A 17923-nucleotide genomic window follows, 5' to 3' on the forward strand; every position below is an offset into this window, starting at 1 on the left:
GTAAAGATGACCAATGATTTCTGTAGAACATTAATATAGGTAAGGTGAGGTAACTGAAAGCCAATCATTATTAAGGTCAAATTAAACTTTATGAATTTTGTTGATCTTATGTAACCATGACTCTGCTGAAAAAGTGTATAAATATGTTGTGCTTTTTATCTGTCGGTGAACACATATTTGATGGAGCTATCCCCCGTGTTCCACAGCACTGGAATAAAGAAGTGCCTGCTTATCTGCTGTGTGTAGGTAAGTTCTATTTGTGATTGCGACCACTAACACTACAAGAAACCTTCTTCATTGGAAAGAAGATAATATTTGATGTTCTGTTTTCTTCTTCTAAAATGAACAAAAGACTATATTTAGCTAAAAATTTAATAAATGTCCCAACTTAGAAGCATCAGGTTTTGTTAGGTGGTTTTATTTGTTTTTCTTTTTTTAAAAAAAAAGAAGAAACAGGCTTACTTCGTCTCTAACACCAGGCCTGTAATTGTCTATTTCTCAAATGCTGAAGAACTTACTAAAAAACCCCTTTTTGTGGACACACACACTACACAGACAAGATATAAGTAGGAGAACTAAAACATCTACATCACAAGTAGTATGGTGTATGAAGGTAATCACTTGTTATATTTTTGTGATAAATAATTCTGGTACAAAAATTTTTACTGGAACACCCCGGGTGACAGTCATGTTCTCACGAAATCTGTTAAGATTGAGTTTGAAGAAATAAGTACATTGGAAAAATAAGGATCTTACTTTTGGAAGACTAGCGGGTGTTCTCAATTTCGTTCGAGTGCTTTTCATCAACGCTCGTTGCTCAGTTGGCAGCAAGTGATACTTCATAGCTTCAATGAGGTAATCTTTACAAGCACTGCTGTTCTTAACCAGTATTTCTTCTTCAACTCTCTGTTTATTAGTAGAAGTTTAACAAGGTCAGAGCACGTTAAGGAAGTAAAATACAAAGAACAATCTGAAATGTAATAAAGCCTGTATTATATCACACAAATGCAGACTATTCTGACTTTTTAGACTGTAGTTTAACCACAGTTAGACATGAATTTATGTGATGGCAATATGCAGTCACTGAAAAAAAAAACGTTGATTCTCAGTAAGTAGAAGAAACAGTGGTAGGCAAGGTAGATCACTTCCTCACAATCAAGCACATTTCTTGACTTTTCAAATACAGAGAGTACGGAACGCTTTAAGGGGTGGTGGGGGAGAACTTAAACTAGTAACCCACCCCACAACAATAAGAAACCAAAACAGCAAAACAGAACATAAAACCCCACAAGAACGAAACAAATAAAAAACCCCAAAACAACCCACACAAAGTGGAGGAAATTCGTATCACAAACAAAATTTCTAAAATAAACACCTACCAACCTGCTACTATACCTATTAAACAATGCTAATAGTGAACTGATATTTTCAATCTTAAATATTTGACCTGACACCTGAATATTCAAAATGATCTTATAAAATTTGAAAAAATGTATTATATCTGAACCAGGTAATGAAATGTTTCCTTTATCATCAAGTCCTAACCAACTTAAACAATAAACTGAATTCTGAAATCTAGAATTCACTTATGAAAAGAAGTGTTGTATCAAATAACATATTAAAAATGAAAGGTAACCTGATCTCAGCTTATTAAATCATTCAAATTATTAGTGTAGCACGACAGCTAGCCAGACAAGCAGATAAATTACTTGTAGATGATATCCTCTCTGTGTGTACATGCACGCGCATATGTAATGGTGGCTGTTTTCATTTTTACTATCAATAACACACCACACTACCTTGTTGCTTAAATTTAAAATTATCCATCTGGCATTAAAAAAAAAAAAAAACCTGAAATGTTCGCATGCAGAAGAATTAGTTTTCCTTTTTGCTTACCTGAACTAAATATTCGCGGGAAAGCAAAGGCAGCCGAACGTGCTCCATCAGGCGTGCCATTAGCTCCTGCCTTACATCTTTGTCATGGTTTACCCACGCTATCACTGCTTCAAACACCTACCAGGAAACAAACAAATGTGAGTCCCCTGACTTACAAATTCAGTAGTACGAAAATATCAGTGTGCCTTCAAAAACAGGTTTTGCTTATACTAAAATTCCTAACACAGGAAAAGGCAACAGCAGTGACAGCTCCCATTATTTCCGTGTTTACCCACTAGAAAATTCTGAAGGTGCAGTAGCCAGTCTCGTTTTATATCACTTCTCTACCAGTGTTTCCAGCATAGCTGCACTACATTGACAAAATGCACAGAGTAATTCCACTGATGCTGAAAATCCAATAAAACTAGGTAAACAAACAACACAGCAGCAGGGATATTACAATCTTCATACTTTTCCTATCTTGGAAAATCGACCTACTACAGTCATAATTCAAATGACTTATCATCATTGAGTTTTACTAGGAGAAGCAATCCCAAGTCTAGTTTCTCCTCTATTGCACAGCAGCTCATCATACACTAGAGCATTAAAACCTTAACTATACTCCACAGAAGTAGCATCGCACATAGCAAAATCAAAGTGATAAAACACGGTGTTAGGGGAACAGCAACATGACTTTGCTAGTTGCAGTTTAAGCAGATAGCTCTTAGATTCAAAGTTCTAAAAAGGTTTTAACGTGAAACACTACCTAAGCCATACAAACCAGTATTCAAACATGCTTTTGAATACAATTTAGCCTCATTTGAACAGAGGTCTTAGCACAGCTATATACTCCTTGGAAAAAAGAAAACCAATGTATCTTAAATTGATCACAACTAAGTTCGTAAATTAATACATCTACAACCTGAAAACCGCTATAAGTTCAAAGAGATGAATTTGGCTCACTGAAGATCACCAAGTTTCAAAACTGGGTTTAAAAGGATCAGATCTAGCTAAAAGTGAGCTAACACATATTTAAGCTCAAGTTTGGTTATACCAAGATACCTAGCCACCTCCTGTGCAACCCACATTTGTTCAGTTAGGCTAAACAGCCCACATATTACATACAGAATTTTAATACCTTTCTAAGACTGCTGATGTTAAAAGATAGTAGATGGCATATACTTGCTCTTCAAACTACTATTTTTGAGTTATTTATCCCTTGGTAAACCAAATTCCTGTGTATGCGACTCACAGCGTATGTTTTGTTTGTTCTGCTTGAAGATGAGGAATTTCCATTTATTTTAGTTTCAATTTTTTCAAAGAACAAAGGGTTATGTGATATTATACAGTTTTAGGATTTTTTTAAGAATTAAGATTAATTTTCAACATCAGACTGACAACACTTAAAGGGAAAAATCCTTTAAACTTGAGCACAATACATGCCTAATTTCACTTAGGAAACAAAGAACACATCCAAACAACTGTACAAGAACAGCAAGAAGCTCTCTCAACCCCAAAAGATAAAAAGAATACTGGGATACATATGGTCTTACCTTCTCTTCTGAGGCAATTGTGAGTTTGTCACTGGATATAAGACTGCACACCTGCTCTACACCAAGATTGAGGTATTCTTCACTAAGTACGACATCAGAAAAGTGCTGTTCTGTTTGGAGGAAAAGTAGTGCTCTAACATACAGTGCTAAGTGTATCCCACAACAAGCATTAAAGCAGCAGAGGAAAAATAGAGGAAAACAAGTCAATATGCATGCTATTGCTATACACCTTAACTTAAAACATTTTATTTAGGTTAAAGCTTGGTCTGACAAACAGCTTTTATATTTAAAGATTCTTAAAAGTAATTGAAATATTAAAACACACTATACTAAAAGTAGCAATCATGGCAATTTAACATTTTCAGCATTGTTCCATCTCAGTACTTGTTCTTGACAATTACTTAAATCTCATTTTGCTTACTTTGTACACCTCAATACAGAAAAAAAGATTCCAGAAGAATATGCCCTCCATGTTGCTGACAAACATGTTTTAAATCTGCAGTTCAGCATGAACAATGTCTGATGCATTAGAGCTAACCAGCAGTTTTACACTCTAATGTAGGCCAACTAAAACAACAGGTCTGGATCCTGTTGCATCTCTCAGAACTTCTCCAAGGTCATAAAAATATTACATATCACAGTCTCTACAATGGGTGTAAGATGTATAGTTTCTCCTCTTTTTTTTTTTTTTTGTCAGTTTTACCTTAAAGTAAAACTGACAAAATTCAATGGTTTAGTTGTAGAACCAGACATTTTCTTTTAACACAGAGCATGTATCTTTATCAAGTTGTCATTAGTTACTCAGTTGTCCTCTCCCTTCCTTAAAATTGCCTTTTCAGCCATTTAGTTGCTTAAAAAGTAGCTCCATCCAGTTAACTGTTACTTTTCCTCTCTTTAGTGATTCTTAACAGAAGTTAGAAGGGACAACTGTTACTAGAAATTTAAGAATTCACTCAAAATTAGAACAAGTAAAAAAAGGCCATCAAACATATTCGAACTGAAGAAATTCTTTAAGCTTTTTCTATCACTCCACTAGTGCTACTACAGTTAAGACTCCATGCTTGATAAACTGTTTTAAGCTGTTAGAGAAAAGTTAAAGAATGCTGAATGCTACCAGATGAAGTAGTCTGAATTTCTCAGGTCAACTTTGCAGGGTACAACAGCTTTTTTTGCACTGTACTGAAGATTAGAGAGCATAAAAAGATAAATCTAACACAGTACAATTCTTGTCCTTTATCTAGTTCGGCATCCTGTTCCTTTAAACAGGCAGCACAAATTGCTTCAGACAGAAGCCCAAGAATATATATGAAATGTATGATAATAAAAGTTCCTCCCATAGAAGTCTTACTATAACCATGAAAGATTAGACATTGGTAGCCAGAAAGATGGTATTTTACCTTAACCACATTTTACTTAACAATGAGTTTAGTGGAATACAGTCCAGTCCCCTTGAATTGTGTTAAACTGTTGACTTTAATCCCTTCCTGCAGTAATAATGCCACAGTATCATTGAACAAAAAGCCCCACATCTAATTTACCATTAATTAGTTTTCAGTTAATATCCCCATCTTCTAATGCCAAATACGATGACAGGGAAAGCCGCAACCTGTCTACTTAAAATCATTCATTATTCTACACTCCTTCTCAGCCTTCATCTCTATTTAAAATAAACAGTCCTCGCCTTTTCAGTCCTTCATCCTATCAGCTTTTTCATTCATGCAGTCATCATCACAAGTCCATCCAATTCTGCAGCATTCTCTTATGATGGATGCATAGTATTTTCTGCCACATTTCAGGCAATGAGAGAGAAAGGATGAGGGGAAATACTACCGATTTTTATACCTCCACCATTACTTTTCCTACTACTTAAAATCTTTATGTCTGCTTGCTGTTCAGGCTACAAATATGCAGTTTAAGCTGAAGTAGAATTTTCTGAGGTACGCTTATTTCAGTAAGTATTAGATGAATTTTTCTATTTGCATATGGTAAACAGAGTTGAGAAACGTAATTTGCATAAATTAGTTTTACAATAAACTCCAAATTTCAAGTGCCAGTGTCACACAACAGCATGCCTGACTGTACTCAGAGGCTGAGTTAGGAAGCAAGCAGAAAGGGGAAGCAACATTCATCTGACCCTCAAACAAATCTGCGGTTCAGAAGCCTTCTTCATCTTCCCTTGAGAAAGCCAATCCAACACTGTATCGCATCCAACAGGATACACTTCATAAACTGGAAATACCCAGTTGATTTTATAGACTCATATAAAAAGCCTTGCTTTTTAGAAGTTGATTTTGATTTATGATGTGCTCTAAAAAGGAAAAGATCCAGCCTCTAAACCAGAAGAGCAGAAGTTGAGAATTTTCAAAGTAATACAATGAATGTGAGGCTGTCTCCTGGTTTTGTGCTAGGAAGAGAGCTGTAGAAGAATACCTGAAAAAAACCAGACAGTACCTGAACAAAAACTAAGACTATTTTACGGGATGTCAGCCTCTGTGCTTAAAGCATAAAACATGGCACATCGCCAAAAGAAGAAAGAAGAGTGAAAAAAAGGAAAAGTTAAAGCAAACTACTCAGCCAATAGCTACAAGCTCAGGTTTCTCAAGTAATACCTGGAAAAGAATCCTCAGCTGAATGAATTAGAGAGAAAAGAGAAATAGGAGAGCAGACTACTATATAAATTTTAGCCATCAAAAAATGAGGTAAGGTGAAATCACTTGTCTCTTAAGAACCAGATCTCTCATTGTCAAGGAGACCATCCTAACTGATAGATGACCTTTTGGCAGAAGCCAATTGAAAATTTCAGCTAAATGGATAATTCAAAATAATTAAAAACTGAAAAAGAACAAGGAAATGCAAAAACACCACTTAAATCTGCCAATGGCAATTTATCTAAAGCCATTCAAGTGTTGAAGACAGACGACATTATTATATATAAAACTAATGCTTACAAAACGAAAACTTTTTGCTTCCTTTTAACAAGGGTATCAGCATCTTTGAAATAATATGATTCAGTACTAAGAGTTCCAAAAATCCCACTTAGATCCTTTTTCCAACAATTATGAGAGAAAAATAGTATTTGGGGGGGTATGCATTTTTTCTTGCCTTCTAGGTTAGGATTTGTATTGTCCCATATTATTGCTCATATCCTGAAAGCTTCAATAATCTGGAGATACTAACATCAAGCATCATGAAACTTATGACATGATTACATATTTCATGTATCTGTCCCCTGCGAAATCTCAAACTAGTTTGGTTTTTATTTGTTGCATTAGGTAACATCTTTCTTCATTAACATCTCCTAGATAAGCAAACAGAACCATCTGGCTGAAAGTTTTCATGAGAGAATAAAATACTGATTTTTTTCCACATCAGAATTTTCCACACAGTGTGCAACTTTGACAAATTTGTATTGGAATCCTGCCCCACTTCTTGCCACTTTATCCAGACACTGAAGCCAGCTGGCTCGAGCATCAGGCAGCCTGGAAACAAGCTGGCTTAGGAGCTGCAGAGGCTTGGCTCCCAAATTCCCACATCCTAAGCAAGTAGAATTCTACTTCTGTATTATCAAAACTAAAATCTGCCTTTAAAAAAAAATCCCTTCCATTTTAGGACACTTCTAAAATATCTGTTCCAATTGCATACGAAAAACAGATTTTCACATTTTTGCAATTGATGGAGACAGTTTCTATCTGAATAGCTAAAGAACTGTCCTTGACTGCCCTGTACCAGTAGGATGGGACTTCAGCTTCAGGGACAAACAAAAAAGACAAAAGCGGAGTTCTTAACATGAAAGGGGCTAGGAATAAAATGTTTGGAAGTACGATAAACAGTGCCATCATGGAGAGCACGGGAAGAGCTGCAAATGTACCACCTTTTGGTATTTTTCATTATGGGTCTGTAGATGTGTATTATACATACACACAGCAGCAGTAAGCACTTGACCTACCTCTAATCGAGCAGATCATCTTGAGTGCCATCACACAGCACGTACAGGACAAACGGGCAATCAGGCCCAGTCAGTGGGTATTTATGAAAACCAGGTCCTGCTTGACTAACCCAATCTCTTCCACTTAGTGGATGAGGGAAAGACTGGGGATGGCTGTTTACCTAAACTTTAGTCTTTGACACTGTTTCCCACAGCATTCTCCTGGAGAAACTGGCTGCTCAACGCTTCCATGGGTGTACTGTTTGCTGGGTAGAAAACTGGTTGGAAGGCCAGGCCCAAAGAGTTGTGGTGAATGGAGGTAAATCCAGTTGGCAGCCGGTCACAAGTGGTGTTCCCCAGGGCTCAGCACTGGGGCCAGTCCTGTTTAATATCTTTATCAATGATCTGCATGAGGGAATCAAGTGCACCCTCGGTAAGTTCACAGATGACACCAAGTTGGGGAGGAGTGTTGATCTGCTTGAGGGTAGGAAGGCTCTACAGAGGGATCTGGACAGGCTGGATAGATGGGCCAAGGTTCAACAAGGCCAAGTGCTGGGTCCTGCACTTGGCTCACAACAACCCCATGCAAGGCTACAGGCTTGGGGAAGAGTGGCTGGAAAGCTGCCTGGCAGAAGAAGACCTGGGGGTGTTGGTCAACAGCCGGCTGAATATGAGCCAGCAGTGTGTCCAGGTGGCCAAGAAGGCCAACAGCATCCTGGCTTGTGTCAGCAATAGTGTGGCCAGCAGGGCTAGGGAAGTGATCATCTCCCTGTGCTCAGCGCTGGTGAGGTCGCATCTTGAATCCCATGTTCAGTTTTGGGCCCCTCACTACAAGACAGACATTGAGGTACTGCAGCATGTCTGAAGAAGGGCAATGAAGCTGATGAAGGTTCTAGGGAGCAAGTCCCATGCAGAGTGGCTGAGGGAACTGGGGTTGTTTAGTCTGGAGAAAAGGAGGTTCGGGGTAGACGTTACTGCTCTCTACAATTACCTGAGAGGCGGTTGTAGTGAGATGGGTGTTGGTCTCTTCTGCCAAGTAACAAGTGATAGGATGAGAGGAAATGTCCTCAAGTTGTGCCAGGTGGAGTTTAGGTTGGATATTAGGGAAAATTTCTTCACCAAAAGGGTTGTCAAGCACTGGAACAGGCTGCCTAGGGAAGTGTTTGAGTCACCATCCCTGGAGGTATTTAAAAGACATGGTGCTTAGGGATGGTTTAGGGGTGGACTTGGCAGTGTTAGGTTTACAGTTGGACTCAATGATTTTAAAGGTCTTTTCCAGCCTAAATGATTTGATGCAAAAGGCACATAGTCTTGCTGGCCATAAAGATACTGACACTATTTCTCAATTACATAGGAACAAAGGCTACATCTTAAATCTGCACAGCACATTTTATATTATAAACATTTGTGGATTAATTCATAAACACTATATTTCACTCATTTATATACCTACAGTCAGACCTTATTTGGCTTCATTGCCTTTACTACATTGAATAAACAAGTACAGAAGAAAAGGTCTGTTGAAGTTCCCTCAGATTAAAAACCTTACAGAGAATCATGGTGGCCAGAAACAAAAGACTGTAACCCATCTTCTCCTTTATGTGTACAACATTGTTGAAGACTGCCTAAATTTCTCTTCCATCATTAATAGGCTTCAGTTATTTTCTAACATTTTTCTGAGGTGTTCCAGCAGCCAATGACATTTAACATCCCTTTCCAAAAACCTTTTCGATGTTTTGTAGACTTTCATAAATCTTCTCCCAAAGCTCTTCCTAGAGCCACATTAACACATATGGAAAATATGGCCAGATCTTATCAGTACCAGAAGCTACAGCCAGAAGGGAGAAAACCCTCATATTTCCTAGATCCTTCCAAAACAGTAATCCAATGTCTATGAGATTGTGAAACAAAATATCACAATCAATTATCTTGAGTCTTGTAAGTGTCTCTTGTCTGGTTTAGGCCGACTATTTCTATCCCACAGAACAGATGATTATTTATTCTAATGAACTAAAGAAGTACCTGAATCTTTCTCATGTGATAACGCTACAAAAACAGCTGGAACTGTCCAGAAATGTAGCTTCTTTCTAAAATAATAACCTATTGTTTTACAACAATAGGAACTTGGAAAGATCTGAGCTTTATATTCACTTAAAAGAACAATAACAATTTCTCAAGCAGATGAAACAAAAACATCCAGCAAGAAATAGTTTTTAAACTACTTTTTTGAAATTACTACGTGTTGCGTTTTTTTGGCTTGGGACAAAAAGTTTTTGCTAATAGCCTAAGCTGCCACAGGTCAAGCAGGAACCTAGCCTTATTATAGAGTGTAGACACAAGCTCTGCCAGTTGGAGTATCAGCAGAAGCTAAACATTGCAGAATCAGATTTTTAAAAAGATATATATGATTTACTTGTCAATTTTATGCTTAAATAAGTGCTTTTGAGAACACCATGAAATTCATAGCAGCCAAGGTGACAGCAGCGTAGCAACAGACGCTGCTACTCAGAATAGAATCGTAAGAACGATTCTCTTAACTATGTCCTTTCAATCCCATGCATACAAATGTACACAAGAATAGTCTACAGAAGACCTACATGCTTCCAAGTCTAATCAGGGCTCGAAGTTTTAAACTCAAAGCACCAGAATCAAGAACGCTGTAACCCCACAGTGAAGTACAATCCCTGCTTCAGAACACATGCTAAAATCCCCTAACAAAAGTTTCTTCAACATCTCCTCAGCATGATGCTAAAAGCCAAGAAGGATGGCTGTGCAAAGCTGGCCCGCAAAAGACACTGGTTCCACCGGTTATCCAATGCTTCCAAACCCCACACCAGCCTATGTGGTGAGTGCAAGTACATTATTATTCTTTGGTTACAACTAAGAAATATGTCAAGGACTAAGCACTCAGCAAGTGTCTCTCTAGTCCAAGATGGCATACCCCTCTTAATTAAAAGGCTTTACCAATCTATCTTCAGGTTGTACATAACATTACTACAACTATAAAATGCACCTTATTCTCAGGAAAAAATGTTATTAACATCCTTTACAACTACATAAAACGTATCCCAGACTAAAACTGAGGACAGACTACCAGCACTCACACCACATAGTCTTTGCAGGAATCCCCACACAAGAAAGACGAGAGGCCTCAGCTGTGCATAGTCCCTGTCTGCACAAGGGCAACAAGACCCAGAGCAGGGCTGCTTCCTGGAACATCACGAGAACAGGTAGCATCTCAAAGATTAATTGCAAAAGAAGCTCATTCCAAGTAATCTGTATCAATTGTCCACTATTTTCAGATCTCTCCATAGGCATCATAGATGCATACAAATGACTCTCCTAAAATACATATATCTCACACTCTACTGCAGGAGGACCAACCCCTCCACAGGACTATGAAGCTCCAGTTTTAATCAAAGTGGGGTTTCTACTCCCACTGGAAGCAAGTTACAGAGTTTCACTTTTATAATAACTTCTGATCTACATCAGCATCCATTTGTTTTTATGCTATCATTGCCTATTAGCAAAACTATCTCCCTTACTCTTTTACCTAAACATAAAATGGCAAGTGTAACAAAAAAAAAAGACTGTGAGAAATTAAACATCCAAATGTTTTTCATTTTCTCTAGCAGGGAAATATTTTCACTGATTTTTCAATCTAATAATCCTCTTGTGTACATGTTCTTGTTTCTGGAGCCTTAATCCTAAAGTGTCTGCACCTGAGAGTTCAGCTGTCTGTGATACAAGGCCTAATTCTGAAATGGCACAGCCACGTATCTTTGGCTCAGACTTTTGAAAAAACATTTTCCAGTTGTAAGAGTCTTGACAAAGTACAAAGAGCTGTTCGAGACAAGAACAAGGGGAAAAATAAGCTATGATAGCTGTGATACAGACAATAAGAAGCTTGAGAATTCAAGAGGAAAAATATCGACCTGAAAAGGTATAACACTGTACAGAAAAAAAACAGGGAGTCAGCAGACAAATCCAGCAAGATCAGCCCGTTCCGAGGAGAAATGAACGCCAACCCTTCCTTCCTGGGAGCTTTTACCAGGAGCACTGAGCATGCCACTGCTCAGCCCCGTAGCTTGCAAGTCCCGGCGAGGACCAACAAGTAGCTTCCTTCTAATTGTCACTTGTTTGAGTCCTACTTGCAGAATGTCTCTGAGCACAGCAAAGGATGCCTGAGCAAACTAACCCTGAGGGAGGGGTTAAAAGTTGAACACAGTTCCCGTGCTCTCAAACACAAATGTTGTACTCAAGGCCTTGCCAGGGTCTTAGATTTTATATTTCTAGAAAGTTATCTATATAAATATTAGCTTCAACTACTAAATTGAACAAAGACTGCTTAGGAGTAACTGAAGTAGATTTAGAAGTTACTAATGCACAGTCAGAATGGAAGTTGGAAAAACTAACTTAAAATTCAAAATTAAGCAACGGCTATATAAAAAAAAATGTGTTCCCTAAAAGTAAATATCTGAACATTAGTTAATAAATGTATCCCTTTGCCTCCTACTGCATAAAAGGTCAAAAATATGATAGCTTTTTGGATTTGATATCAGATTACATTTTTGCATAATAGACTAAATATAGTTATCACAAAGTCAGTCACATACACATTAGAACTTCTCCATTAAGGTATCCATTACAAAGCTAGTACTTTCAAAAACAACCTGAATAGCTTTTGAACTTTTTTGAAGTGATATATAAATAATTTGCATACAATTTCACTAGATGAAAAACTTCTATGGCTGACAGTTTCCACAGTACCACAGTTTCACACTTAAGACAGCAATTAAGGATTTTGTTGAAAGACACCTAATCATATGAATTTGCTGCATTTCTGTTTTTTCCTGAAACATCCATTCTTGACAGATACTACAGTCTCCTGAAAGAGGGTTAAAAAAAAAAAAAAAAAACAAACTATATACCGGAAAACAGATTTTCTAGGAACTAAGGCAACTGAAAGCATTCACCAAAATCCTTCTTTTCAGGAGGTCTAAAATTACTCAAGGTAATAAAAAGCCTATTATTTGAACATGGACATATGAAGCACTTAGTGCACTATTTCAGGAAAATCTTCAGTTTTAACTCTGTACTAATTGTTAATGAGGCTAATTGGTCACTGTACATTTTAGAAAAGTTAAGAAAAAAATACAATCATATGATTTTTTTCTGCAGCCTTATCAGGGTATTTCATTTTTAATTCTCTTTTCTGCATTGGTCTCATACTAAGCCTGACAGAGTGCTAGGGATTAAGAAATGCAGCGCAAAGAGTGCAATGCAATGAAGTAGCTCACACCCTGACTATGCACAGCATATTTATCTCAAGAGTAAGAACAGCATGTGCACTGCTTTAAAATTCACCACACAGATACGGCAAAAACACAGTAGGAGTTGAGCTGACAGCTTGTGGTACAGGCCAGCAGGGCTCCAAGAATATTATGACAAAAAAGGAAGCACAGACGAGAGAAGTGCTTTCTGGAGGAATCTCACAGAAGTGGAAGGTGATTTGATTACAGAAGAAAGAGAAGGTTAGTTCCAAGCACAAAAGTAGTAAAGAGAGATACGAAATAAGAGAATCAAGTGAGGGTAATTCTGCTGAACTGGAGAAGCCAAGGATGAGAGTTTGGAATTTGATCTGGGGGCAAAAGGAATATTGCAATAGTAGTAAAATTACCTTAGCAGACAGAGAGGAAGTTATGGCAGAGGTAGATTTACACTGCAGCAAAAGGGAAACATGATGCAGAGCAGATTTGGTAGGGAGGGAAAAAAATATAGAGGGACATGCAACTGAGTAGTTGCGGGGAAAAGGGCGAAGGAGGGTTAAAGTTGTCAAGCTTATGAACCTGAATGACTGAGAGAACACTGAAGTCACCAGTGACAGAGGACGACAGGGAGAAAGATGTTTAGATGGAAAGCAATTCAGTTTTGCTGAACCAGAAGTAGAAATGAAACATCCAAGAGACACTGAAAAGACAGGAAAAGATCTGTGACTAGGCAGACAGTGCAAGCTGCATGTAAGGAGGCATACCTGAGAGTCACACTCAACCTCTGACAACCCATGATTTCTGAATTTCCAAACAAGTTCATCCTACAATCTGAATATTCACTGCCAAGGCTCTAATCAAGATACACTACTTTGCTGGCTGGTAAATTAAATGCTATAAAAGGTTTTTTTGCTCACTACAAAAAGCTTCCATTAAGAAGTAATTCCTCAGTGTAACGTCTTCTGTCTCGACTCAAACATCAAGACCCCAAGGCACTCTACACACAAAAGAATGTGAAGATCATTGCTACTTGAACAAATTAAGAGCCTTAGTTTTGGCTACAGTGTTATGCTACAAACTTGCAAGCTTACACAATGTTTTGTTATCATTTTAGTAATCTACATTTTGCAACCCTTTTTGGAATCAAGGGCAGTCAAACAAGGTTTTAATCCATTATGTTAAAAATTATCCATTTAGTAATACTCTTTGAAACTACATGTGTATCAGTGTCCAACAGCAGAAAAAGTATTTGGATTATAAAGAAAAAAACCCTCATTTTAGCTTTCACAAACTCATACAAATATAAGCTAGAAAGAACTTAAAATAATTTAGTTTTGCACACAGGTGTGATTTAGATCAACTTAAATCAGAAGACAGTCTAATCATTTTTTTTACAGTTGCTTAATAGTGGAGAGTCCATAAGTTCTACAGACAGCTTGCCTGATCTGTCTTACTTTTAGTTAGATTTTTCCTTAATATCTGAAATTAAAAATAGCTGAACAAGTTTACTCATTCTCAGTCATTTTTAAACATGGGAAGATTTGCATTCTTTCTTGTCCTCCTAGCCTTTTAGTTTCTTGACTGAAGACATTCCCTTCTCTCATAGCCTTTGTCAGAGGTCAGTATGTTTTCTTAATATATTCATGTTAAAATTCCTTGCGTTCACTTCAGCCTGTTTGCATCCATCTTAAAGTTTGATTCAGCATTTTTCATAGAGTCATAGAATGGTTTGGGCTGGAAGGGACCTTAAAGACCATCTAGTTCTAACCCCTTGACATGACCAGGGCCCCCTTACCCCAGCCCAGGGTGCTCCCAGCCCCGTCCAACCTGGCCTTGAACCCTTCCAGGGAGGGGGCAGCCACAGCTGCTCTGGGCACCCTGGGCCAGTGTCTCACCACCTGCACAGGGAAGGATTACTTCATAATATCTAGTCTAAATCTGCCTTCTTTCAGTTTAAATCTATTCCCCCTCATCCCTGATAAAAGAATCCCTCCTCACCTTTCCTCTTGGCCCCCCTTTAAGTACTGGAAGGCCACTATAAGGTCTCCCCAGAACCTTCTCTTCAGGCTGAACAACCCCATCTCTCAGCTTATCCTCATAAGGGAGGTGCTCCAACCCCTTGATCCTCCCTCCTCTGGACCCACTTGAGCAGCTCCGTGTCCTTCTGCTGTTGGGGGCCCCAGAGCTGGACCCAGCTGTCGTGGTTTAGGCCTGGTTGGCAGCCAACCACAACGCAGCAGCTCTCTCTCCCTTCCCCTCCGGCAATGAGAAGGGACAGAGAGCCAGGCTTGGGGTCCAAGATAGGACTGGGATGGGGAAAAATCCCCCTTTTATGATCACGAGCAAAAGGCAGACTCGTTAGGGGAAGAAAAAAAGAACATACATTTATTACAGACACTAACAACACATAACAGAGTAGGACAGTGAGAAGCATTGCCACATCTTGAGAACACCTTCCCCCCACCCCTCCCTTCTTCCCGGGCTCAGCTCTGCTCCCGATATCTCTACCTCCTCCCCCAGTGGCGCAGGGGCAGGGAATGGGGGGTGCAGTCAGTGCTGCCACTTCCTTCATCTTCGGTGAGGGGAGTGTCCGGAACTTGTTCCTTCTGCTCCATCGTGGTCCCCCTCTCACAGGAGACAGTCCTCCACAAACTTTCTCCAACTTGAATTCCTCCCACGGGCTGCAGCGTTCCCCACACTGCTCCGTCATGGGTCACTAACTTCCTCCGACTGGATTCTCTCCCATGGCTGCAGCCCTTCCCGAGCTGCTCCGGCGTGGGACACCCCCGCATGCTGCAATCCTCCCAGCGCTGAATTACAGCAGCGGGGCTGCCTTTTCCCATGAGACCCCGGCCTTCTTCGGGCACAGAACCTTGATCAGGCGAGCAGGAGCAACAGGCCATAAATCAATGTCTGCTCCACCGTAGATCTCCATGGGTGGCAGGGGGGGCCGCCCTGTCGTCTCCCCACAGGATACAGGGGGGTCTCTGCTCCGGCACACCTCCCCCCTCCTTTCTTCCTCTGTTCCTCCACTGACCTTGGTGTTCATGCAGCTGCAGCAACTCTTCCTCAACAGTCCCACTGCCCGTCACCACGTCCCTTCTTAAATACGTTATCGCAGAGGCGCAGCCGATTGGCTCAATTTCCCAAACAGAAGTGGAGCTGGCTTGGAGCTGGGGGAGCTTCGAGAAGCTTCTCACAGGGGGCCGCCCCGATAGCCCCCTCCCCTGCCACCAAAAAACTCCACCACTCATTCAACCCAGGACACCAGCACTGCAGGGGGGGTCTCACAAGAGCAGAGCAGAGGGGGAGAATCCCCTCCCTCAACCTGCTGGCCACACTTCTCGTGATGCAGCCCAGGACACACGTGGCTTTCTGAGCTGCGAGCGCACATTGCTGGCTCACAGTCAGACTTCCACCCACTGATACCCCCAAGTCCTTCTCCGCAGGGCTGCTCTCCATCCACTCCTCACCCAGACTGTATTTGTGCTTGGGATTGCCTCAGCCTGTGTGCAGGACCTTGCACTTGGCCTTGCTGAAGTTCATGAGGTTCACACAGGCCCACCTCTCATGTCTGTCAAGGTCCCTCTGGATGGCATCCCTTCCCTCCAGCATGTTTGCTGCACCACACAGCTTGGTGTCATGAGCAAACTTGCTGAGGGTGTGCTCAGTCCCATTGTCCATGTCACCAACAAAGGTGTTAAACAGCACCAGTCCCAATACTGACCCACGAGGAACACCACTCATCACTGGTCTCCACTTGGACATCGAGCCATTGACCACAACTCTTTGAGTGACCATCCAGCCAATTCCTTATCCACTGAATAATCCATCCATCCAATCCATGTGTCTCCAATTTAGAGACAAGGATGTCATGCAGGATAGTGTCAAATGCTTTGCACAAGTCCAAGTTGATGATGTCAGTTGCTCTCCCCTTATCCACCAATGCTGTAACCCCATCACAGAGGGCCACCAAATCTGTCAGGCCCAATTTTCCCTTAGTGAAGCCATGTTGGCTGTCACCAATCACCTCCTTTTCCACATGCCCTAGCATAGTTTCCAGGAGGATTCACACCATGATCTGGCTGAGCACAGATGTGAGACTGACTGGCCCATAGTTCACCAAATCATCTTTTTTTTTTTTCCCCTTTTCAAAAATGAGGGTTATGTTTCCCCTTTTCCAGTCACCAGGAACTTCATTGGGCTGCCATGATTTCTTAAATAGGGTAGATTGGCTTAGCCACTTCATCCATCAATTCCCTTACGACCTACAGATGCATCTCATCAGGTTCCATGGACCTGGGCACCTTCAGGTTCCTTAGACAGTCTTGAACCTGTTCTTCTCCTACAGTGGAAGGTTCTTCATTCTCCCAGTCCCTGCCTTCGCCTTCTGCATCTTGGGTGGTGTGGCTGGAGCACTTGCCAGTGATGACCGAGGCAAAAAAGTCATTGAGTACCTCAGCCTTCTCCATATCCTGGGTAACCAGGTCTCCAGTGTCTTTCCGGAGAGGGTCCACATTTTCCCTAGTCTTCCTTTTATCACCAACATATCTAGGGAAGCTTTTCTTGTTGCCTTTGATGTCCCTGGCCAGATTTAATTCTGCTGGGGCCTTGACCTTCCTAACCTCATCTCTGGCTGCTCAGACAATTTCTCTGCATTCCTCCTAGGCTACCTGACCTTGCTTCCACCCTCTGTAGGTGTTATTTTTCCACCTGAGGCCTCACCACTATCAAGAAAAATGGAATAATTGTTCTTCCTTGTCCCCCCCATACAACACTACCATTACTTCAACACAGAATCTGAATTGCTTTTTCATTCACAACAGCAAGCAAAACAAGAACCTAATTTTCAATGATGTCAAGACTTGACATGAGCCAGTCCTCTTACAGATATGAATAACACAGTCTTTAAGATAACCATGACAATGTACTTTTAGTAATAAATCTAAGAATTTAACATTTTTTTCAGAAAAAAAAAAATGAGAAACAATCCAATGGCAAGTGCTCTTTACAAGGAAAGTAGAATTTTGTTGGTAGAGCTATACAGTTAGTTAGAAGATGCACATCTATCTGCTTTGTACCAAGGTAGAAGAATAAAACTACAGGTACCCTTCATAAGAAATTTAAAGTCTTGGGCTAGATGAGTAGGATTTTCAGAAGACAAGTTGATAACACAATACACATGGTACATTTCTTGCTTCTTAGCCAGTGCAGTACAGGAGCTACAGACAGCCTCCTGGACATGCCCTTGTCTTCCTTCTGCCCCCATGTACTTCCTACAGACTTTGTCTTGTGGCAGT

The 17923-nt window shown here is 40.2% G+C and overlaps 1 protein-coding gene across 4 annotated transcripts in view; it reads right to left on the reverse strand.

Moving 5' to 3' along the window:
• The window catches only part of KLHL2 (kelch like family member 2), a 65113-nt gene that overhangs the window by 10408 nt on the left and 36782 nt on the right, over positions 1-17923 (reverse strand). For all 4 annotated transcript variants that reach the window (XM_042808177.1, XM_042808176.1, XM_032983953.1 and 1 more), the window contains 3 exons: positions 3429-3538; positions 1897-2013; positions 757-906 (listed from right to left, as the gene is read on the reverse strand). In XM_042808177.1, the coding sequence (XP_042664111.1) occupies positions 757-906; positions 1897-2013; positions 3429-3538 (377 nt within the window). The remainder of the gene's footprint in view (positions 1-756; positions 907-1896; positions 2014-3428; positions 3539-17923) is intronic.

The sequence above is a fragment of the Tyto alba genome, unplaced genomic scaffold (assembly GCF_018691265.1).
Source record: "Tyto alba isolate M040663 unplaced genomic scaffold, T.alba_DEE_v4.0 Super-Scaffold_6, whole genome shotgun sequence".
NCBI classification, from domain to species: domain Eukaryota; kingdom Metazoa; phylum Chordata; class Aves; order Strigiformes; family Tytonidae; genus Tyto; species Tyto alba.